The sequence below is a fragment of the Panthera leo genome, chromosome B4 (assembly GCF_018350215.1).
Source record: "Panthera leo isolate Ple1 chromosome B4, P.leo_Ple1_pat1.1, whole genome shotgun sequence".
Lineage (NCBI taxonomy): Eukaryota > Metazoa > Chordata > Mammalia > Carnivora > Felidae > Panthera > Panthera leo.
In genome coordinates, this window is record NC_056685.1 from 12,014,335 (window position 1) to 12,037,842 (window position 23,508).

General features: G+C 43.6%; 1 protein-coding gene across 1 annotated transcript; it reads right to left on the reverse strand.

Annotated features, from left to right (window-relative positions):
* Positions 1 to 1,308: 1,308 nt before the first annotated feature.
* Positions 1,309 to 17,815, reverse strand: PHYH (phytanoyl-CoA 2-hydroxylase). Its single transcript, XM_042944912.1, has 9 exons — positions 17,502 to 17,815; positions 16,013 to 16,071; positions 14,358 to 14,468; positions 13,847 to 14,015; positions 10,903 to 10,984; positions 8,630 to 8,811; positions 6,539 to 6,688; positions 4,299 to 4,433; positions 1,309 to 1,632 (listed from the first exon to the last, which is right to left on the reverse strand). The coding sequence occupies exons 1-9, from the start codon at positions 17,574 to 17,576 to the stop codon at positions 1,579 to 1,581; spliced, it is 1,017 nt and encodes a 338-aa protein (XP_042800846.1). The 5' UTR covers positions 17,577 to 17,815; the 3' UTR covers positions 1,309 to 1,578.
* Between the last annotated feature and the right edge of the window lie 5,693 nt (positions 17,816 to 23,508).

Sequence of the window (23,508 nt, forward strand, 5' to 3'; positions counted from 1 at the left end):
AGGGGCACCCAGGTGGCTCAGTCAGTTCAGCATCTGACTCGGCTCAGGTCATGATCTCATGGTTCATGAGTTCAAGCCCCAAGTTGGGCTGTGTGCTGACAGCACAGAGCCTGCTTGGGATTCTCTCTCTCTGCCCCTCCCCCAATCATGTTCTTTCTCTGTCTCTCAAAATAAATAAACTTTAAAAAACTGCATAAGAGAAATAACAAATTGTGCTGTCTAGTTGTTCTACTGAAGTTTATTTTAAATGTGAAGGGAGTTTGAAAAGTTTTTTGTGGAACAGTGCTCCATACATGCTGCTTACACAGGCATTTATTATGTACATTTTATGTCCAATTATTCCATAATCCAGTTTTGTTAAGCCCTGTCAGCGATGGTCTTGCCTTCTCCAGTTTCCAGCTGGAACTGAACTTAAACTCTGTGTCTTCACAAAGAAACTGACAAAAACAGTGAAACTAGGTTTAGGAAAATTTGTGTTTGGCAGGATGACAAGAAAAGGACTCTTTTTCTTATCAAAATCCTAACTGGTATTTTAAAAAATAAGGACTATATCTCCTTGCTGCCCTCAGCTGCTGTACAGATACAGCACTCTATTAAAATAAATCCCCCCAGTTCATGCCCATCGAAATCCTTTAAACCAAAAGTATCTAAAAATCCCTGGACCTTGAAAGAGTGTAGGTTTCATTCATAAATGCTGAAGGTTTTCAGCTGTCTTACTCAAAAAAACAGCAGATGAAGTTACCTCTGTCTTCATTCTTTAGGAATAGAGAAAAGGACTTAGAAAGATCCAGCCTCATTTTTTCTTTTTTATTTATTTTGAGAGAGAGAGCGTGCTGAAAGGGCAGAGAGGGAGGGAGGGAGGGAGAGAGACTCACAAGCAGGCTCCGTACCATCAGCAAGGAGCCTGGTGTGGGGTTCAAACTCATGAACCATGAGATCATGACCTGGGCCAACATTGAGAGTCCAATGCTCAACTGACTTGAGCCCCCCAGGTGCCCCCAGCCTAGTTTTGTTTTGTTTTGTTTTTGTTTTTGTTTTTAAGGAAGTTTGTTGGGTTGGAGAAGTCATAGAAGGAATCCTGTGTCCAAGCACAAACATCCATCCTTATTTTTACTCCAAGATGCTCTTCATTAAATGTGCCTGTGTTAGACATTGTTGTCAATTCACTAAGTCTCTCATGACATGAAATTGGTGGGTGGTGGGTTTTCCAGAAGTGGGGTGTACAAAAGCCAGCATACCCTGAGTTTCAAAGCATTCCTTTCTGCCTGGTCAAAGAGCTAACTGAATGAAAGAAACTGATTTAACACATTTAAATTAGACATCAATCACCTTTATTAGTTGCAGCCCTCAGTTAATTTTCCTTAAAACAGTAGTACGTCACCATTACTGTTCATTCCTCCGTCAAAGCAACACCACTGCGTGCAGAATTAACCATATGCCTCTAAGTACCCGATGCGTGCTTTGCAATTTCATTAACAAGTGATGGAAAAGACTACAATAGCTCATTAATAAAACATTTTCCTTAGGCACCTTGATTCATTTTGCTTTTCTCTCAAAGAGCTCCAGCAAACGGCTACTTCAAAGGTTGATCCTCTCTCCTTTCACCAGCTGTACGTTTAATCTGTATATATCCTGGGAATAAAGCCACATACAATGAGTTGATGGAACCTTGAGAATCTGTTCAGCACAAGACAAAGTAGATTTCTAGCGTTTACAAATGGCCACATAGAAAAAACCGTAACAGCAGTCCTATCAGTTAATAAATAAACAAACCATATTCTAAGACTCCAAATAATTTACTTGCCAACATCTCACACAGTGTTGAAGAAACTGAGCAGAGTCTCCAAACGGCTAGCCTGTGTTATTTCGTGCTCCTGTTGGCTATAGGGATCATGAGCTGGGTAAGCACGGTGTTTGGTCACAATGCCCAATGCGCCCCACTGTGCTGCCCCGTTTAGGGTGATCTGCTCCCAAGTGAAAATAATGTCATGAGTTACAGGTTTTATTTTTTTTTTCTCTGTTCTTAATAAAACAATTCCGTCTTTCTTATTGCTTATTTTTGAGCAAACAGCAAGGTATGATGGGAAGAATGATTTTGGAATTTCAGCTGAGTCCAAAATCCAGCTCTGTTTCAGGTCAGTTAGGCCAAACTCTTGGACTTTTAACTTTCTCATTAACAGCATGGAGCCAGGGGCACCTGGGTGGTTCAGTTGGTTGAGCAACCGACTTGGATTCAGGTGATGATCTTGTGGTTCATGAGTTCGAGCCCTGGAACCTGCTTCAGATCTGTGTCTCCCAATCTCTCTGCTCCTCCCCTGCTTGCGTTCTGTCTCTCTCTCCCAAAGATAAACATTTATTAAAATTTTTTTAAAAACAGCATGGAATCAGGGGCGCCTGGATGGCTCACTTGGTTGAGCATCTGACTTCGGCTTAGGTCATGATTTAGCACTTTGTGGGTTCAAGCCCCACATCAGATTCATTGCTGTCAGCCCAGAGCCTGCTAGGGATGCTCTGTCCCCCTCCCTCTGCCCCTCCCTGCTTGCTTTCTCTTTCTTTTCCTCTCAAAAATAAATGAACATTAAAACAAACAAACAAAAAGAGCATGGAGCCATAATGACTGCTCCACTGGTTTTGGGTGAAGAAAATAAGAAAAGGGATATGAAACTGGTCTTATTCCTCATAAAGAACTATATGGCAGAAGTTAATATCATTATTCTAAGTAAAGCTGATAAACTATATCTGAGAGAAGAACTAAAATAAATACAGGAGGCAATTCATTGATTACAACCCTGACAAACCTCAAACATAACACAGGCTTTTGTTTCTACTTTAAAATTCAGAGTGTTGCAGGGGTGCCTGGGTGGCTCAGTCGGTTAAGCCTCCAACTCTTGCTTTCAGCTCAGGTCATGATCTCACAGTTCATGAGTTCAGGCCCTGCCTTGTGCTCTGTGCTGACAGTGAGGAGCCTGCTTGGGATTCTCTCATATTCTCTCTCTCTCTCTCTCTCTCTCTTTCTCAAAAATAAATAAATAAATAAATGGGGCTCGGTCAGTTAAGCCTCCGGCTCTTGATTTCAGCTCTGGCCATGATCTCACAGTGAGTTCCAGCCCCACATGGGCACTGACAGTGTGGAGCCTGCTTCAGAGTCTCCCTCTCTCTCTGCCCCTCCCTAACTCGTAGTCTCTCTCTGTCTCTCTCTCTCAAAATAAATAAATAAATAATCTTTTTTAAAAAGTCACTAAAAATTATTTAAAATTTTTAAAAAATAAACATTTTTTTTCTGTTACTTGCTAACTTTAAAAAAATAAAATAAAACTCAAAGTGTTGCATGGAAGCCCCGCCTCAAAATATGATGCCTTTTTGTAAAGCATTTTAAGGACTGGACAAAGCGGAGAAGGACAAGACTTCTTACAATGTCCAAATGTGAAGTTACTGCCTTTTCAAGGGCCGAGGGAGAAGTGAGATTCTTACACGGAGGAGTTTCAGATTCTGGACTCCCAGAGACACAGTTGGTAGCTTAGCATTGGTGTCTTTGCAGGACTGGAAGGCCTGGGGTTATCATTACACTCAGTCTGTTTGGGGGCCGTGTCACCCCCATAGGAAATGCACGCATTTACGATTACTGCACATTTAAAAGTAGGATCAGCCTCTTGGTTCAGAGGCTAAAATGTACTTTGTCTAGAAAGCAAACATGTTTACTTAAATCTGTCCGGTGATCATCATCAGCACTGAATGTCTACTAGTTAAAAATGAATAATTTGCAAGTGATGTATACTCATCTGGAAAGCACATGAAATACGGTCTCATGCCCCCTGTCGATAAGCATCAGCGATTTTTGATGTCTGTTCACCCAAGCTGTCTCCTCATGACACTCCAGATGCCAACTGACCCAAACAAAAAGCTGCTTGGGAATTGCTTTCTGGGAGTCTTACTGGATTTACATTAAGTGTAGATACTCCCTCCAGACCGTTCACTTTTCCCTATGTGCATTCAGCAGGTAGCCTTGGTCCGTCATTTCCTCTCTTCCAGATCTGTTTCATGTTGCCTTTCCTACCTGTCAGTCCTGGAACAGGACAGCCTGCACACCAAAGACATAAAGAAGCACATGGGCTCAGGTCCCCCCACTGGGGAAGCAAGAACAAACTGAAATTCCACTATCACTGTTAGCAGATCTCAGCAAAGCCCTCTAAACAAAGCACTTTCTATTTCCAAAGGAAATCAGGTATGAGAATTAGTAAGCATCTGAAGAAGAGGCGGGCAAAAAAAGGGTCTTTACCTGTCATCTCAAACAAACGTACCTTTAGGCTGGCATCTTCTGGAAATCCATATACTTTATGCAGTGTCTCTAGGATATCCTTCTCAAAGCTTTCTTGACTGGTGCCTTTCACATCAATGTAGTGGCAATCGGCACTGGCGAAATGGCAGGAAATTGCCTATGCCAAGCGAAATGATTAATATTGGGGAAAAAAAACATTCCACGAACACCAGCAACCAAACAAGGAGACTTCTGAAGGAAAGTCATTTATTTCACTCGGCAGCTGATTTCTAGATTGAAAGCTATTCCATGGTGTCCTGTATTAGACTCCTCAGGGTTCAGTATCTTCTTCCCCAGGTACAGTTAAAGGCTGAGAAATTACAAGAGGTTTTTATGTTTTATCTTTGTTTTTTATTTTTTTAAACTTTTTAAAAGTTTATTTGTTTATTTTGAGAGGCAAAGAGAGAAAATGAGCTGGGGAGAGGCAGAGAGAGGAGGGACAAAGGATCTGAAGGGGGCTCTGTGCTGACAGCAGAGAGCCCGATGCAGGGCTCAAACTCACAAACCGTGAGACTGCCCTGAGCTGAACTTGGCTTAACCAACTAAACCACCCAAGTGCCCCTACAAGAGGTTTTTAGCTACCTGTGACTCTTGTTCTCAAAATGGGCAGGGAACACAATTGATGTGGAAAGGGGACTTTAATGTATTAGCATGTGATTTTTCTAAAGAATGGGTGTCCTCAAGTCCTAAAAAAGGAATGTGTTCCAGGGTTACTTGGTCACAGAAGTTGCTCAGCTGAGTCTGTGATGGCTGTAGATCATGAAAGAAAAACCACAAAAATACCGTGTAAAGGAAAATAATACACACACAACCCCCCCCCTTGCAAATCAAAAGGACATGTGAAATCCAAGAGCATTCACATACGATACCCATCTTGTTTCCTTCTGAAGGTAAAATGAAGGTTACTTGGTTCTCCCCATTCTTGAAACAGTTATGAAGATATAAACTTGGAACTCAAGGGGCACCTGGGTGGCTCATTCGGTTAAGTGTGCAACTCTTGATCTCGGCTCAGGTCATGATCTCAGGGTTCATGGGATCAAGCCCCATGTCAGGCTGTGCGCCCACAGCAAGAAGCCTGCTTCAGAATCTGTGTCTCCCTCTCTCTCTGCCCCTCCCCCGCTACCACTCTGTCTCTCTCTCTCTCAAAAATAAACATTTAAAATTTTTTAAGAAAACAAAAATAATAAATAAAATACAATAAAGATTTTATTTTTTTAAGTAATCTCTATTCTCTACACCCAACATGAGGCTCAAACTCACAACCCTGAGAACAAGAGTTACATGCTCCACCGAGGGAGTCAGCCAGGTGCCCCTGATCTAGTGCTTATTTAAAATTTTGGCATCGTCTTCATCATGGACATTTTTGCATTAGTTTTGATTTTTTAAATGCTGCATTAAATATCATTTAACTGGATTGTGGAGGGGTTTCTTTAGCCCCTTCCGCTCATCCTTAAATTTTGCCCCAGAGGAGACTCTCTTCTTGCCTCACCCTCATCCTGGCCCTGGTAGAAACAGGAATGAATAGAAGATGACCCATGACTTCAGGGAGACAATAGGGGTTGGTGTGACAAACCAGAAAACGACCTGAGCCCCAAAGAAGCCCCAACATGTAGTATCGAGACCCGTGTTATCCTGGGAGAAATGTGAATCCACAGTACTGTCAGATCTGCTGAATTTTCAAGAAGCAAGAAATCTGGGAACATGAGAAATGTTGTCAGATTTTAATGTAAGCAATGAAATCATTAGGTTTAAAACATTCTGGGGCTAAGGGGTGAAAAATATGGCTGTTAAATCTGATTTCTGGGAAGCCAATTCAGAACCTTTGTTTAGGATCAATAATGTTTTTCCCAATAACAATGCTATTGTGAACTTTCCTCTTGCGTGGTTACTATGAACTATTTATATTCCAAATTTTATTTCAGTATGTCAGCCATTGTTTTTGCCTCCAAAAGCACAGGCTGTGGGCTCCTAAGTAAGCTCTTCTTCTGAAGCGATTCTATGAATGTTCATAATTCAGTATCAGTAGGATTGGGACCTGAAGTCACTTGGCTTCTTACTGATATGAGCAAAAAAGCATGAGGTAGCAAACAGATTTCCTGGTAAATAAACCAGACTAAAGTCCAGTTTAGTTAAAGGCCACAAGCCTCATAAATTTTAACACATCTTGACATTTTTGTTTCTAACCAATTCGTCTTTGGAAAGTACAGGGATGTTATCGCATACCTTCCGGTAGCCTTGACTTTTGTTCCAACCAGATCCATGGATGAGCAAAGGATGAAAGAAAACAGTGTCTCCCTTCTCCATCTCAAGGTGAACTCGGGGGCTATTTTCATCATAGCCCTGAATCCCATAGTACATTATGTTAACTCCCCCCTAGAATGCAGAAGAGAACCCAAGTCTGTATTTGTGGAACCCAATAATTAAAAACTCTATCAATGACTCATCAGGAAAAGCAAAGGTTTCCTAACTTCTTCCAAGAGAAAGAGGTAAATAGGTTATTAAAAAATTATAAATATACAAAAGCTTCTCAGATGTCTGGTTTTCAAAGTCACATTTTGATATTAATATCATGGATTTGGGGGACCAAATAAAGAATGTGAAATTTCCACTTACCTTCATTACTAAATTGTACATGAAGATCTACATCAACTTTGCATTTTGTAGAGTTAACACAGGAGATCACCTTTCCAGCCTGAATCTGTAATCATTCTTTCCCAACATGACAGTTTCCTAACCTGGAACTTTGCATAAATCATTCTTCTAAAACTCAGGAGTAACTCTGAGAAACTAACTGTTCTCCCAAACCAGCAGGGAGAAAATGTTCAATTTGTCTCAGCTCACAAAGCACTCAGGACACATCCAGAGAAAAGAAAGAATAATGTATATTAACACATTGTGGGGGTTTTTTTATAACGATTTCCAAAGCTGGTTATTGCTTTGAGTACTGGTTATGGGGAGAGGACAGCATCCTATCCCCCTTCCTAAGATTATTCCACATTCTTTGGAGGAAGGACAGCTTTCCTGCTGGACTGTGTTGGGACCTCTTTCCTGGCCAGGGTAGGTATGTGAGCTAAGCTAAGTAGCTAAGCACTGTAGTCATTTTGACTCTGAGCAGAGAATTGAAGGGACCAGAGATAGTCAAGGTTCAACTGCCCACACCAGGTGCCCCGCCCTCACTGTTCCCAATGAGCAATGATGCCCACTTTCCCTCCTGCTCACCAGAGCCAGCCAGCCTTTCCACGGACTCAGCATGTGCCTGCAACCCTCCAAAACACCCCCTCTGGCTTAAGTCAGCCACAGCCCACTTCTATTGTCTGCATCAAACTTTCCCTAAACCTCAACTCAATTGATAAATCTCACAATTTCAGATTTTGTATCAGGATCCAGACTCAAATGTTTTCACTTGGCACTAACGCTCAGTGCAAGAATTCTGTTTGAGACAGAAGCCTTAAAGCCACATTCTTGACTTCCTACAGAACTACATTCACTCTTCCTGCCTTGACAACATATGCTCTTCTCATTCTGACCATCATTATGGGTGTTCGAGACCTTATTGCCTGATACCTAAAACACCAATAGTCTCTTCGGTTTCTCTGCCTTTGGACTCCTCACCTCCAGTGTATCTTGCTCTAGACCTCAAAATTATGATTTTTTTTAAAAGCAGGTTTCATGTCCAGCACGGATCCCAACACGGGACTTTAACTCATGACCCCAAGATCAAGCTGAGATCAAGAGTCAGATGTTTAACTGACTAAGCCACCCGGGTGCCCCAGGATTATGATTCTTGAATTTGATTTCACCATTTGACTTGATTTCACTATTCATGGGCTCAAAAACTTTAGTAGTCCTCTATCATCAATAGCTGAGTCAATGAACCATGGAATGGCCATGCAATGGAATACTAGTCAGCCTTTCCCAGAGTCTTCATTGGTCTCTCCAACGGGAAAGAGATGATCCCTCCCTTCTTTATCGTAAGAGCCATCAATCAGCGTGTAAGACTTACTTGGTGCTAGACATGTGCACCTGGTGTTGCAAGTGTTTAAGTGTTCCCTCTCAATTAGGCTTTATAATCTCAGATCCTATACAGCGCCTACCAAAGTTCTCCACGCTGATCAACTTTCCAACCCTTGTTGAAAGAAAAATTACTATTCCGTCTGACACCTTTGAATTTTCCCTGATCCTAATTCCAAACCTTAAAACAAAGTTTTGCCAAGAAAGGACATGCCATCTCATTGTTAAAGCTCTTTATGTATACCGACGTGAAATCAAAACAATAAATTTTCCAATTAAGATACATCCTCTAAGCAGACATACCTCCCACTGGGGATAACTGTGTGGCTTCAGGCAGCCTTTGTGCGTGCCTGGGAGCACAGACAGGCAGCCATTGTTCCGGTTGACCTGTTCCATGGCCGTCCAAGCAGCAACAATCCTATTACTAGGTCTGAAGGGGAAATAGTGTAGATCTTGGTGGAAAGGATGGCGGGTTGTCTTTTTGCCTGAAACAGAACCTACTGTTAAAAGATACTTGAATCTCAGAATTCTTCTTCTTTGCCTGAACAATGACCTATCCCTGCAAAAACCAAACAAGTGAAAGGACACTATAGAAAATCAGCCTGGAGAGATAAGCCCCAAAGTGAACTATCAAATCAACAGGGTGACTCCACATCCTGTACTATTTTCTGGTAGCTGAGTGCTTACTTACACCATTTTTCCTTTTTTTTTTTTAAGTCTGAAATGCTGTTTATTTTATTTTTTTAATGTTTACTTTTGTGTGAGCATGAGCAGGGGAGGGACAGAGAGAAAGGAAAATGCAGAATCTGAAGCAGGTTCCAGGCTCTGAGCTGTCCGCACAGAGACTGACACGGGGCTCAAACCCAGGAACAGTGAGATCATGACCTGAGCCGAAGGTGGATGCCCAACCGACCGAGCCACCCAAGCGCCCCATTACTTACACCACTTTCTAGCAATTCCTACATACGTCACAATTCTACTGTGCTTTGTTCCTTTGTAACTCTGGTTTGGGCACAGAGCCTACCCCCCAAAATTTTTTGATTAATTGAACACAGTGGCCAAATCTGAAGTCCCCTATTAGCCTTCGAAGTGGCTAATGTAAAAAATATCAATTAACTAAATTAATAAGAGGCCTCCAAGAAGTTCCTCAGTGAACTGGAAGCAGTCGGTATATAGTCTCTGGGTAGAACCAGAGCTCAAAGAACCACATTTACATTTTTCCCTGCTTTGCAATTTGAACCTGGTGTTCCCCCACCCCCAACCCCCATCTCTCTAAAGCAAGACATTCAGGGTGGGAGAGATTTGGTGATGTTAAGCTACGGGCCTGTCACATAAACTTCTCCTGGCCTCTTTTTCCTTAGAAAAAGTAGAAAAGGATAAAGAATCTTGAAGGGCCAATTTATTACTGCTGGTATAGCAGAATTTCTCAGCATGGCCCAAGAGCCGTCTGCATTAGACTCTGGGGATGGCGTAAAAAGATGCAGATTCCTGGGTTCTACTTTCCAAATCAGTTTCTCTGGGAGTGAGATCTTAGGAGCCACATTTTAGGGACACCTGGGTGGCTCAGGCATTTGAGCGTCTGACTCTTGATGTTGGCTCAGATCATGATTCCAGGGTCATGGGATCCCAGGGTCAAGCAGGCACAGAGTCTGCTTGAGATTGTCTCTCTCTCTCCCCCCTCTGCCCCTCTTCCCAGCTTGCTCTCTTTCTAAAATAAACTAAAAAAAAAAAAAAAAAAAATTAGTGTTTATTTTTGATGGGGTGGGAGAGAGAGGGAGCCAGAAGATCTAAAGTAGGGGATGCACTGACAGCAGAGAGCCCCTTGTGGGGCTCAAACTCACAAACCGGGAGATCATGATCTGAGCCGAAGTCAGACACTTAACCAAATGAGCCAGCCAGGCGCCCCTAAAATTAAAACTTTTTTAAAAAGCTACATTTTATGGGGCGCCTGAGTGCCTCAGTCGGTTGAACACCCAACTTCAGCTCAGGTCATGATCTCGCAGTCAGTGAGTTCGAGCCCCGCGTCAGGCTCTGTGCTGACGGCTCAGAGCCTGGAGCCTGCTTCTGATTCTGTGTCTCCCCTGTCTCTCTGCCCCTCCCCTGCTTATGCTCTGCCTCACTCTGTCTCTCAAAAATAAGTAAATGTTAAAAAAAAATTTTTTTAATAAAATAAAAAGCTACATTTTAGCAAGAAATTTTAAGAACAACTGTAGTATATGATTTATGAGAATAGTTTTAGTTTTGTTAGTAATAATTATGTCTTCACATCAGGAAAGCAGAATTTACACTCTCATAGGTGAGAATGGGTAACAAAGCTCAGAGATCATGATTATAATAATAGGAGCCTATGGTCTATGAGCCATCATGTTTATTAAACCACACTTCTGAGAAGCCAGCCAGTAACCCTACAGTTAACCTCTGAAATCACTATTCTACATCAATATTATTACAATATAAACTACTTTAAGACTTAAATAAAAGTACTTATTCATTCATTTATCAAAGTTTAGCAGTTATATGCACAGCTATAGTTAGAATGCTTGAAACTTTTTTTTTTCTCAACAAGAGCCCTTTACCAGAATCTGGAGGTTTGTTTATCATCATGGTGTGCACGACCATAATATTGGGTCCAGTGAAGCACTCCACATACTTCAGAATCTAAGAGAAAAGGGAGAACAAAGTTTCACGAGAAATCGAATACACAGGCAAGCAGCACAAAGTATAATGATCTAGAGAAGAACCAAGATGCCAAATAGTTCAAAAAAAACATTTGGGATTTCACAACCCTGCAAACAAAACATGAGAAGGTCAACAACTGGAAATCTGCAATTAATTTAAAAAGGCTTTTTCGAGCCAGTTGGGAAAAAGCCTGAATTAAACAGGCTTTTTCAAGCCAGTTGGAAACTTAACCACTTTTTCTGCAAGAAAAGATAGGAGTTTCTCTGAGATGTCAACTGGGAAGAAGGACAGGAGTTCCCTCCTTTCAGCTGAAGCTATCCAGAGTTGTCTGGTGAGAAGGGAGCTTCCTCTTCCCCTCACCGAGACTATTCATAAGCAGGGACCATGAGGGGCACCTTGCCGGCTCAGGCGGTCGCACACGCGACTCTTGATCTCAGGGTCATGAGTTCAAGCCCCACACTAGGCAGAGAGTCTACTTAAAAAAAAAAAAAAAACAAAAACCAGAAGGGACCATAAGAGGTCCCAACACATGTGCAGCCGCGTGCACAGCCCAGAGGAAGGAAGGGGAGGACAGGAGCTGGGGGACACATCACAATCAGAGCACCTCCTAACCCACAGCTCCTTACTGAGGGCTAGCAACCAGACAGAGTGACAGGAGATGGGGGCACAGAGGGGAACAAGATGAGCAGGTCCCTGCCCTCGTCTATATCCTGGTGGGCGAAGTTAAACAAACAGTGACACGGGCACGTGTGCCTGGGACGCATCTGAGGAGAACACGTGACACGGCTGGCGGAATTAGGCCCGGGGTCTGGAGGCTGGGTCGCTGCCTCCTGCATCTAACCCACCTGGGGAGGGGCAAACAGCACGAAGAGCCCTGCGTGCCTCCTACCCGCCAGGGACTTTATGCCTCCCATTTGGACCGCACAACAAGGCCTGGAAAGCAATGCCCCATGAATGAATCATCCTTTAAAGTGAAAGCCCCACACGCGTGAGCCTGAGGCTAAGAAACCGGCCAAGGTGTCAGTGCCAGTTAAATGAAAGTGACAGTGCTCAATCTCCAACTCGGCCAGACTCCAAAAAATGAAGCATACTCCAGCACTTTCTCACCATTTCATCTCCCATGTAAGGAACATTGGCAGTTTGAGCACGAAACACTCAAATCCTAGGAGTCAGGCCTCATACCTGTTTTTTTTATAAAGCACGTCACTTTTTGGTATTCCCTTAATTTTTTTTTTATTTATTTTTGAAGGAGAAAGAGAGAGACAGAGCGTGAACAGGGGAGGGGCAGAGAGAGAGGGAGACACAGAATCCCAAACAGGCTCCAGTCTCTGAGCTGTCAGCACAGAGCCCGACACGGGGCTCGAACTCATGAGCTGTGAGATCGTGACCTGAGCCGAAGTTGGACGCCCAACCGACTGAGCCACCCAGTTGCCCCTTTAGACCTGTATTTTCTTTTTTCTTTTTTAAGTCATCTCTACTCCTAATGTGGGGTTGGGACCCATGACCCCAAGATCAAGAGTCACATGCTGTACTGACTGAGCCAGCCAGGTGCCCCAGACCAGTGTTTTCTAAACCTCAGTGACTCAAGAGCCATGTCACCATTTCTGTCGTACTTTACAGAGCTGTCCAATATAGTTAGCCAATAATTCTCCTAAATTAACTCGTTTCTTATCCTGATTAATAATATTATTTTTTTAATGTTTATTTATTTTTGAGAGAGAGAGAGAGAGAGCACAAGTGAAGGAGTGGAGAGAGAGAAGGAGAGAGAGAATCCCAAGCAACCCCAACGGGGGCTTGAACTCACGAACCTTGAGATCATGACCTGAGCTGAAGTCTGATGTTCAACCGACTGAGCCACCCAGGTGCCCCGAGTAACAATTTTTCTTAAAAGACAAGTTTAAATCTAAACATAAACCTCTACGGACCAGACTCACAAAACAAAAAGAACAAAATAAATGGATGTACAGTGAAAAGCCTCCATGGTGTCACTCCAGTTGATATGCCCATATCAAGGGTGAGAGGGTCTCTCTCTAACACAGAGGTCCTGCCCTTCTCAACCAAGGATAATTACCAGACTCCAAAGCAGGGTTTCTCTATTCGGGGCAGTACTGACACTTGGGGCTGGGTATATCATTATTGTGGGGGAGGGGGCTATTTTATAGGCTCCCTGGCCTCTACCCGTGGGTGGGACACACTACCCACCTTGGCTGCAGGTACAAATGTCTGCCTCGGGTGGAGAACCACTCCTCTGCAGCCACCAGAGAAGGGGGCCAGATAAAGTACAAGCGGCAATTTCAGGGGCGCCTAGGTGGCTCAGTCGGTTAAATGTCCGACTTCGGCTCGGGTCATGACCTCAGGGCTCGCCTCAGGGCTCGTGGGTTTGAACTTTGCGTCAGGCTCTGTGCTGACAGCGTGGAATCTAAATTTTTTTTTTTTTTTAATTAGTGTTTATTTTTTTGAGACAGACAGATCATGAACAGGGGAGGGTCAGAGAGAGGGAGACACAGAATCCGAAGCAGACTCCAGGCTCTGAGCTGTCAGCACAGAGCCCGACGCGAGGCTCAAACTCACAGACCGTGAGATTGTGACCTGAGCCGAAGTCGGAGGCTTAACCGACTGAGCCACCCAGGCGCCCCGACAGCTCAGAGTCTAGAGTCTACTTCGGACTCTGTCTCCTCCTTGCTCTAAATAAATAAATAAATAAATAAATAAATAAATGCATACATACATAAATAATTCAAAATACATTCTATAAAAAAATTAAACAGCAGCAATTGCAGAGGCAAGCATGCGGGTGGGCTATTAACTGAAAGAGAAAGACAATGCAGGAGGGTCTCGAACCTCAGGGAGAGTGCAGTATCTGAAGAGCTCCTCATCCTGGTGAAAATTCTGGACCTTTGTAATCAGCTCTTCACTTGGAATGAACTTCGATTTTTCAGTGCTTACGTCTCTCATGATCATCATGCCTTCGTGTTTCACTTCCTGTTTGCAGATCCTTTGAAACTGGTTCCTAGAAAATTAAATTGGCAGATGGCGTCATCACTGCAGGCTTCAAGCACCTGCCTGGCCCATTCTGTGGAAAGCTTCTCAAAGACCGAGCGGGTGGTTTCTGTGCGCCAGGTTGACCTCCGGCCCAGGCTGAGTAGTTCTGAGGACAGGGAGGAGAAAATGGCCAACCCAGAAGCCTTTGCCTCCTCACTAAGCCAGCCAGTCCGGCTCCAGAGCTCACGCTCCTAACCACTTCCTAGCGAACCAATTGCCAAAAAATATCTGAACACGGACATGCTAATCTTACTCAGGTTCCTGTTGCATACATATAACATATTTCTGTAAAATAAGAGACTTACTGTACCTAAAGCGTGTAATATCATCATCAGATACCAAATTTTTAATGACAAGAAACCCATTTTCTTCATAAAATTTTCTCTGTTCTAGGCTTAGAACGTCGTTATCCAGTGTATACCTAAAGGGGGAAAAAAAATCTCAAATAAGTCCAATTTAAAATCCCAACCCAACAAGATGTGTCAAGAACCTGAAAAATGTTCATACTCTTCCACCTGGCATTTCTCTTTTTTATTTACTCTAAGAAAATAATCTAAACATTTTTTTAAAACAAGTCTTTGGGTTTTTTATTAAGCATATTTATCTTCTTGGTAATCTCTGTACCTAATGTGGGGCTCAAACTCATGACCCTGAGATCAAGAGTCATATGCTCTTCAGCTGAGCCAGCCAGGCACCTCTAATCTGAACATTTTTTAAAAAGGTTTAAATCCAGGGGTGCCTTGGTGGCTCAGTCAGTTGAACATCCAACTTCGGCCCAGGTCATGATCTCGTGGTTGACGAGTTCGAGCCCCACGTCGGGCTCTGTGCTGACTGCTCAGAGCCTGGAGCCTGTTTCAGATTCTGTGTCTCCCTCTCCCTCTGCCTCTCCCCCGCTCATGCTCTGCCTTCTCTCTGTCGCAAAAATAAACATTAAAAAAAAATTTTTTTTAAGGTTTAAATCCAAAGCATTAACTACTGTCACCAAAAAAATAGAAGAATAATTAATTATATCCACTCAATGAGATATGATTCATTAAATCATTAAAAATGAAGAGGGGGGGTGTCTGAGTGGCTCAGTCAGTTGAGTGTCTGACTTCGGTTTAGGTCATGATCTCACAGTTCTTCAGGTCGAGCCCCACATCGGGCTCTGTGCTGACAGCTCAGCACCTGGAGCCTGCTTCAGATTCTGTCTCTGTCTCTGTCTCTCTGTCTCAAATACAAATAAACATTAAATTTTTTTTTTTTAATGAAGGGCATATAATAGAAATGCTTATTATAATAAAATATGGTTAGATTTCTATAAAACCAAATCTTTTATTACTTGTAAAAAAATGCAAAGAAATACAAAAAAGTGGTTGCCTTTATGTAACAGAATTGTGGATGATTTTTTAAAATTCCTTTTGTTTCTCTCATTTTAAAATTTGTTCTGTAATGAATATATATGGTTTTTCAGGTAGAAAACGAATGCAATAGATTTTATATTTTAGATTGTCTAGATCATACATTCTCAGAGGAAATCAAAGTGACAAAAAATCCAAATAAATGTATGGCATATGCACAAACTCAAATCACCCAGTCCATTTTTCTAGATCGGAACAGTGGCTCCATGAGAATATTCCATGGAGATCAATGACTTCCCCCTACAAAGGTAATTTAAGTTCAACCAGAAATACTAGCTAATATAGCAGTATGACCAGACTACAGGCTAACTTAAATGAGGTACACTATGCCTGAATTTGAAAACAAAACAAAACAGATTACACACTTCTGACATTTTTTTTCTCTTTTCCGAATTAGGTCTTCACAATTTTCCACAGTTCTAATTAGAACAGGTCCCGGCAACAGAGGATTTGTATAATGAATTTTCACCAGGCAACATGATATATTGTATTTTATATCTCAGTTACCACTAGAAAAAGCTTTAAATACATTTTATGGTTAAAAATGAAAATTAGCTCTACTTACTGGAATTGTGGAGGATGGAAACTGGTAGAAGAAACAGCCCATGTTGTGGGGTGAGCTGTCTAGGATGTGAATTAAGGCAAATAAAATTAATTTTTTTAACGTTTATTTATTTTTGAGAGAGAGAGAGAGAGTGCGAATGAGCAGGGGAGGAGCAGAAAGAGAGGGAGACAGACTCCCAGGCAGGCTCCAGACTCAGCCATCAGCACAGAGCCCTAAGTGGGGCTCAAACTCAGGAACAGTGAGATCATGACCTGAGCCCAAGTCGGAGGCTTAACGGACTGAGCCCTCCCCCAGGCGCCCCTCAAGGGTTTTAATTTCTCCTAGCCTCAAGCTTTGTTTTCTCACCTGTGAAATGAGATAATCACCTTTATTAGTGTATGGACGGGATTTTAAGGTTATGGTGGTTCTGCTACATCCCTGGGTGGAACTCAGCCGGGAGAGCAGTAGTAAAAATAAATGAAACAACCAGTACGATCGTTTGTGTGAAAGGTTTCAGGATCCTGCACACAGCAAAGTCCAATCACGTCCCTTAAAGAAAAATCCCAGGCAGTGTCTTTCCACGCTTCCAAAAGTTACCCCCTGAATGAGAACACCGAATCGGAGTAGGAAAAACAATTCTCTAAAGCTCCTGGAGGGGGCCCCTGGGAGGCTCAGTCGCTTGAACCCCCAACTTCCACTCAGGTCGTGATCTTGCACTTCGTGGGTTCCAGCCCCGTGTCGGGTTCTGTGCTGACAGCTCAGAGCCTGGAGCCTGCTTCGGATTTTGTGTCCCTCTCTCTGCCCCTCCTCCACTCGCGCTCTGTCTCTGCCTCTCAAACATGCATAGACATTAAAAAAAAATTTTTTTTTGTTTTAATAAAGCAATCGGATTTACGTGTCATAGAGTGACATCTTACTGGAGCCGACCCCGGCGGCCGCACACATTGCCCCCGAGATGAACTTCTGAAGGTCAAATCTGGAGAGGCAGCGTGGTCTCCTGCGGGGCCCGGGGACACTCCCGGCGCGCAGGTAGGAGGGAAAGCCGAAGGGCGCCTGCAGCTCCGGCCTCCACCCGCGGAGGCCGCGTGTCTCGCCAGAGGGCCCTGCTGCCTGCCTGCCTGCCCGGCCGGCCCGTCTCGGCTGCTCCGGAAAGCTTTGCGCTTCCGTTTACCGTGCGACCGTGCTTCGCATTTCTCGGGCTCTGGGCGGCCGGGTCACGAGCGGCCAAGTGCAGAAAATGCCAAAGTAGTTGAAAGCAGGCCCTTCAGTAACGACTTCCATCCTCCCCTCCCGCAAAGCAGGGAAACAAGAGGCCCCGGGAGGGCCCAGAATGCCGGAGCGGCGCCACATCAGCCACAGAGGTCGGCACTGTCACGCTCCCGCCGAGCGAGCAGGTCCCAGCCGGGAGCTCCCAGCTCCCCTATCATCTCGCCCTTCCCCGCCCCTCCCCGGCGCCCCGAAGAGCTGTGACCACTCTTGCAGCCCGAGCCCCACGCAGCCCAAAGGATACGTAGGCCCTGGCGGAGGTTCGGCCGAGGTGTCCCAGCACGGTGCGCAAGCGTAAGGCTGCGCGGTTCTGTTCCATGGCTCCGGCGAGCGGACTAGTGAGCCGGGCCTCGGTCCCGTCCCAAGGAGGCGGGCCCGTCGATCACCGGATACGACTCCCGAGAAGCGCCTCCTCCCCTGCACCGCCTCCGCGGAGAAGCACCTAACCGCCCGGCTCCGCGCACTGGGCTACGGTAGGGTGCGGACTCGCTGCCCGGACACCCTCCCTCTAAGCGATTACAAAGAGCATCCCTGCCTCACACAGCCGGAAAGCTAGTTTTGAAGAACTCAGAGGGTTAAGGTCACCCAATGAGAAATCAGCCAGAATATGACCCACATTCCCAACTGCAGAGTTTTTATCTCATTCCACGTGACCATGCCTTTCACTATGCTGCTGGAGTAATTCAAATGTTCAGCCCTAGAAGTAACATGTGCTGTTCAAAAGAGGTGTTTAATTTATTGGGAATCCCATCTGAAATACTAGAAACATATTGGCTGTTCGTTAAAAACGAACAAAAGTAAATGAAATAAATGTCTCCATGAAATGTTTGATCTGCACAGTCTAGTATTATTTTAAATTTCCTGAAAAACTAGAAATTCTCTTTTCTTCCCTTCTCCCTCCCTTCCTTCCTTCTGTTCTTTCACTTTTCTTTTTCTTTCTTTCTTTCTTTCTTTCTTTTTTTCTTTCTTTCTTCCTTTCTTATTCAATTACTTTGGGGATAAGTCCCCATGATACCGCCACCATCGTCAAGGTCATAAACATCCATTACCTCTCAAAGTTCCCTCCCACACTCTTTACCTCAGTATGTTGGGTGTTTGTCCTAAGAACACAACATGAGATCTAAGCAAATCCGAAGTATGTAACTCAGCACTGTTAGCTATAGACACTGTGCTGTATTGTAGGTCTCCAGAACTATTTAGGTAGCATCGCCGAAACTTTGTACCTTAAACCATCACCTCTCCGTACCCCTTCCGTAACTGCTGGTAACCACCATTCTCTCTGCTTCTATGAGTCTGACTCTTAAACTCCTCCTAGAAGTGGTATCATGTAGTATTAGTCCTTCTGCGACTGGCTTAGTTCACTTAGCATAATTCCCTTAAGCTGCACCCATGTTGTTACAATGGCAGGATGCCCTTCCTTATTAAGGCTGGATCCTGTTCCATTGTACATATAGACCACATTTTCTTCACCCATTCATTTGTTGACAGACACGTAGGTTGTTTCCCTATCTTGGCTGTGGGGAAGAGCCCTGCATTGAACATTAAAGTGCAGATGTCTCTTCCAGATCTCATTTCAGTTCCTTTGGATCTATACCCAGAGGATTGCTGGATTGTATGCTACTTCTATTTTCAATTGTTTTTGAGGAACTTCCATGCTGTTTTCCATAATGGCCATAAGAACTAGAAATTCTGTAAGATCTTTTCCATCCACACTCTGCAGATGGTTGACATAGCATCTCATTGTTTTTCTTCTCCCTCATTTTTCTCATTGTTTCTTTGTCTTAAATAGTTACTTCCAGAACATCTCACCTTATAAACATGTCATTTTATTTATTTATTTATTTATTTATTTATTTATTTATTTAGAGTGAGAGAGAGAGAGACTGAGCGAGAAGGAGGGAGAGAGAGAGAAACCCAAGCAGGCCCTGCACCATCAGCATGGAGCCCAACACCAGGCTCAAACTCACGAACTGCGAGATCATGACCTGAGTCAAAACCAAGAGCCAGACGTTCAACTGACTGAGCCACCCAGGTACACCAACATGTTATCATTTCTTAAGTGATGTCTTTATATAATGTGGTGAATCTGCCATACTCTGGGAGAAAAGCAGGTCAGGACTCAGAATTATCAGCTGTGGCCTGTTTCCTCTCAGGTAGGGAGGAGAAAGCATCCAGAGCAAGGCTTGCCCGTTGGCCTTTATCTTTGGGTTCTCTATTCTTTTTCCATGATTCCTTCTTACCAAGACTCCCAAATTTTTTAGGCTAACAGAAATGTCTTTGGCTTTCCCTCATTAGCTCTTAACCTCATCCCCCACAAATTGATCATCACATGGCTGGAACCTGACCCTGAAATCGTCGATTAGATTGCCAAGAGTTTTCAGGAGAGGCACTTATGTTTATCATAGTTTAAAATGAAGTATCTGGCCTTTGGCAGGTACGGGAAAGAGAATCTCTCTCTGCTTCAGAGAAAAACTACCGGAATGCGCATGGGTGAATAGGTGTCTCCTTACTGCCCTCGCCTGGAGGACAGTGGGCACTGCTAGGAGGAGGAACATGGAAATTAAGTTCACCCCAAAACAGATTATTTACAGGTCAAGACCTTTACCTTCACAGGCCCTGAAAGTTACTGGCTTTCCTGACCATTGGGAAATACAATGAGGTGACTGTATCTACACCTGTAGTTTTAATGGTCTCCCAAAATACCTTCGTTTTAAAAGTGTGTGAAATTCCCTGCCCTACCCTAAGGCATTCACAATAGGGGTGGCTCAGTTGGTTGGGCATAGGCCTTTGGCTCAGGTCATGATCTCGTGGTTTGTGAGTTTGAGCCCCTGTATCGGGCTCTGTGCTAACAGCTTAGAGCCTGGAGCCTGCTTCGGATTCTGTGACTCCCTCTTTCTCTGCCCCTCCCCATTCATGCCTAGTATCTCTCTCCTTCAGATATAAACATTAAAAACATTTTTTAAAAAGGCATTCACAACAGATGCGTTTAAAGTTTATGGTTGTTGGGGCGCCTGAGGGGCTCAGTGGGTTAAGCATCCGACTTGGGATCAGGTCATGATCTCACGGTCCATGAGTTCGAGCCCCGTGTTGGGCTCTGTGCTGACAGTTCGGAGACTGGAGCCTGCTTTGGATTCTGTGTCTCCCTCTCTCTCTGCCCCTCCCCTACTCGTACTTCGTCTCTCTCTCTCTCTCTCTCTCTCTCTCTCTCTCTCTCAAAAATAAGTAAACATTAAAAAAAATAAAGTTTATGGTTGTTAAAAGAGATGAAGGAAATCCTTGAATGTTTCCACTTGTTATCTGCCTTTTTTAAAATTAGAGGATGCTGGGTTTAAAATTTTTCATTTAAGATCCCATGGAGAATTAAACAATAATTTCTCCTTAAGTAAAGAGGTAATTTGATGAATGTTACTAGTTTTTAGAAATAGCAGTTCGGGGGTACCTGGGTGGCTCAGTTGGTTAAGTCTCCAACTCTTGATTTTGGCTCAGGTCGTGATCTCACTGTTTGTGGGCTTGAGCCCTGCATTGGGTTCTACACTGGCAGCACAGAGCCTGCTTGGGATTCTTTTTCTCTCTCTCTCTCTCTGACCTTCCTCCCCCCTCCCCTCAAAATAAATAAGTAAACTTTAAAAAACAGCAATTTGGATTATTTGGAAATTCCCTAAGTAGGCATCTTTAACAGTTGTGTTATTAAAATAAAAATATCTTGGAATGATTGAAATGGAACATTAATGGAGCACAAACATTATCACAAGAATAATTTCTTTCTCCTTCAGCATTTGGCATTTATTCATTTCTTGTTAAAGTTAGAATTTTGAAGATTATTTCAAAATTACCTTTTTCCCTCCCCTTCAAACAATGTGCTTGGTTTACTCAAACATTGAAAGTAAACTTAAAGACAAATGTTGAGACACAACGATTTTCAAAACCACCTAAGGAATAGTTTCCTCCAAATGTATAAGAAGTTAAAATGATTTTTAATAATAGCCACAGTGGAACAGCTAAGAAAAAATAGTCTGACCTGAGAACCTTGAATTAAATTGTTCAAGGGTTGTGCACACTTACAACAATTCCATTATATGAATGAGAAATTGCAATCAATCCCAGATTCAAAATGCCGTTCCTTCTGAGAATAGATGATCGTGGCCAGTGGTTTAGTAGCAAGTTTTAAAGTTCATCAGATGCATTCGTGCACCAAACAGAAGCCAGCTCATTGGCCATCCGCCTGCAAATCTGCCCATACTCAGTTTTCCCGGCTACAGTAGGGCAGTCCAGCACTCCAGCAAAAGCCAGCTCTCCCCTTGTGCCCTACTTCCATCTCCTGTCTTGACAATTCCAGAACCTTGTTCCAGCGATTCTCCTCTCCCTCTCCACCTTGTTGGGTCTCCCGCCGTCCCCCCTCCCATCAGCAGATGCCTATGCCGCTGTTTCCCTAGATTACAAAGCTCCCTCGTAAATCCAACTTCTTCCAATTCCCACCCATCCATTTCTCCATTCTTTTTGCAGCAAAACTTGAAAAAATTGTATAAATTCACTGTCTCTGGTTTTTCTGCTCTCATTTTCTTTGGAAGCCCATCCATCTTTTACCCTCCTCATTCCACTGAAACTGCTCTTCTCAAGTTGGCCAGTGATCGCCATGTGGGGCATCCACCAGTTGATCCTTATCTGGAAGCTTCTTAGACCCCCAAGCATCATTGGACCCAGTGAGACACTGACACGACTTCACTCCCTGCTCCTTCTCAGCCTCCTTTGCTGGCTCACTCTCATACCCAGGCTCCTTTTGGCATCTCTCTTCTATACACATGGGTTTCCTCAGTAATCTCCAGTCTCCTGACTGTAAGCTCCTTCTGTAAACTGACAATCCACAGATTTATATCTCTGGCCTGGACCCTTTAGCAAATTCCAGACTTTGTATCCAACTGCCTGCTTTCACATCATCACCACGATTTCTTCCTTCCTTCCTTCCTTCCTTCCTTCCTTCCTTCCTTCCTTCCTTCCATGTTTATTTATTCATTTTGAGAGAGAGAACATGTGAGTGGAGGAGAGGCAGAGAGAGAGAGAGAATCCCAAAAGGTTCTGCGCTGTCAGTGCAGACCCCGACACGAGGCTCAAACTCACAAATTGTGACATCATGACCTGAGCTGAAATCAAGAGTTGGTAGCTTAACCCACCAAGCCACTCAGGCGCCCCATCACCAGAATTTCTAACAGACATTTCAAGACAGAATTCCTGACCTACCACCCCTCCCAAATCATGCCCCCCCCCACCAAAATAAAAAATATATGTCTATATCCTAATCCCTGGAAAGGGTACCTGTGATCTTGTTTGGAAAAAGGGTCTTTCCAGATATGATTAAGGAACTCGGGATGAATTCATCTTGGATTATTTGAGTGAGCCCTAAACCCAGGGAAAGATCTTTCCAGGTGACTGAGCATCTCAGTACCCCTGCTTCTATCCTGTTGAGAAGCACTAATCTCTGGTATTTTGTGGTGAAGGCAGGCTAGAGAGGAAGGAAACAAGAAACAAATTACACACACACACACACACACACACACACACACACACACACACACACCTTACTCATTTCCATTCCTTTAGACCTGAATTGCAATTTCAGAATCTGTCCCATAAAGATCTCGGTCTTCTCTTAAGAAAATAATTGAAGAAAAACAGGATAAAAATATTTTTTAAGATAAAGGTATTTCTAAGAGCACAAATATAAATAAACTGTTGCTGTAGTTGTAAGTCAAACTTTCTATAAATCACTTGCACACGAAGAGAAGCACATTTTCTCCAAGCCCGTTTCTGATGTCAGCCATAATTAAAAACAAGTCTGAAGATCAGCCACGGTGTGCGGTCAGAGATTTGTGATCTTTCAGCACGAACTAGAATCTCCAAGATATGTACGCATAAATAAATCCAGCAGAAGAGGAAAGAACAAAATTATCACTTACGGGATTGTGTGGATTGAGGAATGTCAAGAGGACGGCAGGGGGCGGGGGTAAATTATCTAGCAGGAAATAAGGATAAATCAGCCAACAAAGCTTTGCACACTTCTTGAGCACCTCGTCTGTGCAGGGCTGTCTACAAAGTACAGAGGAAAATAGAGAGCGTACAGCAACGTTTCCTGTTAGCAAAGGGTTCACAGTCCAGTGGAGACGAAGACAGGAAGTACCTAGCAAGGGCTCACCAATCTGCACAGGGATTTCTCCACGGGGAATGTGTGCAGCCGCAGCTGGAGGAGGAGAGAGGCA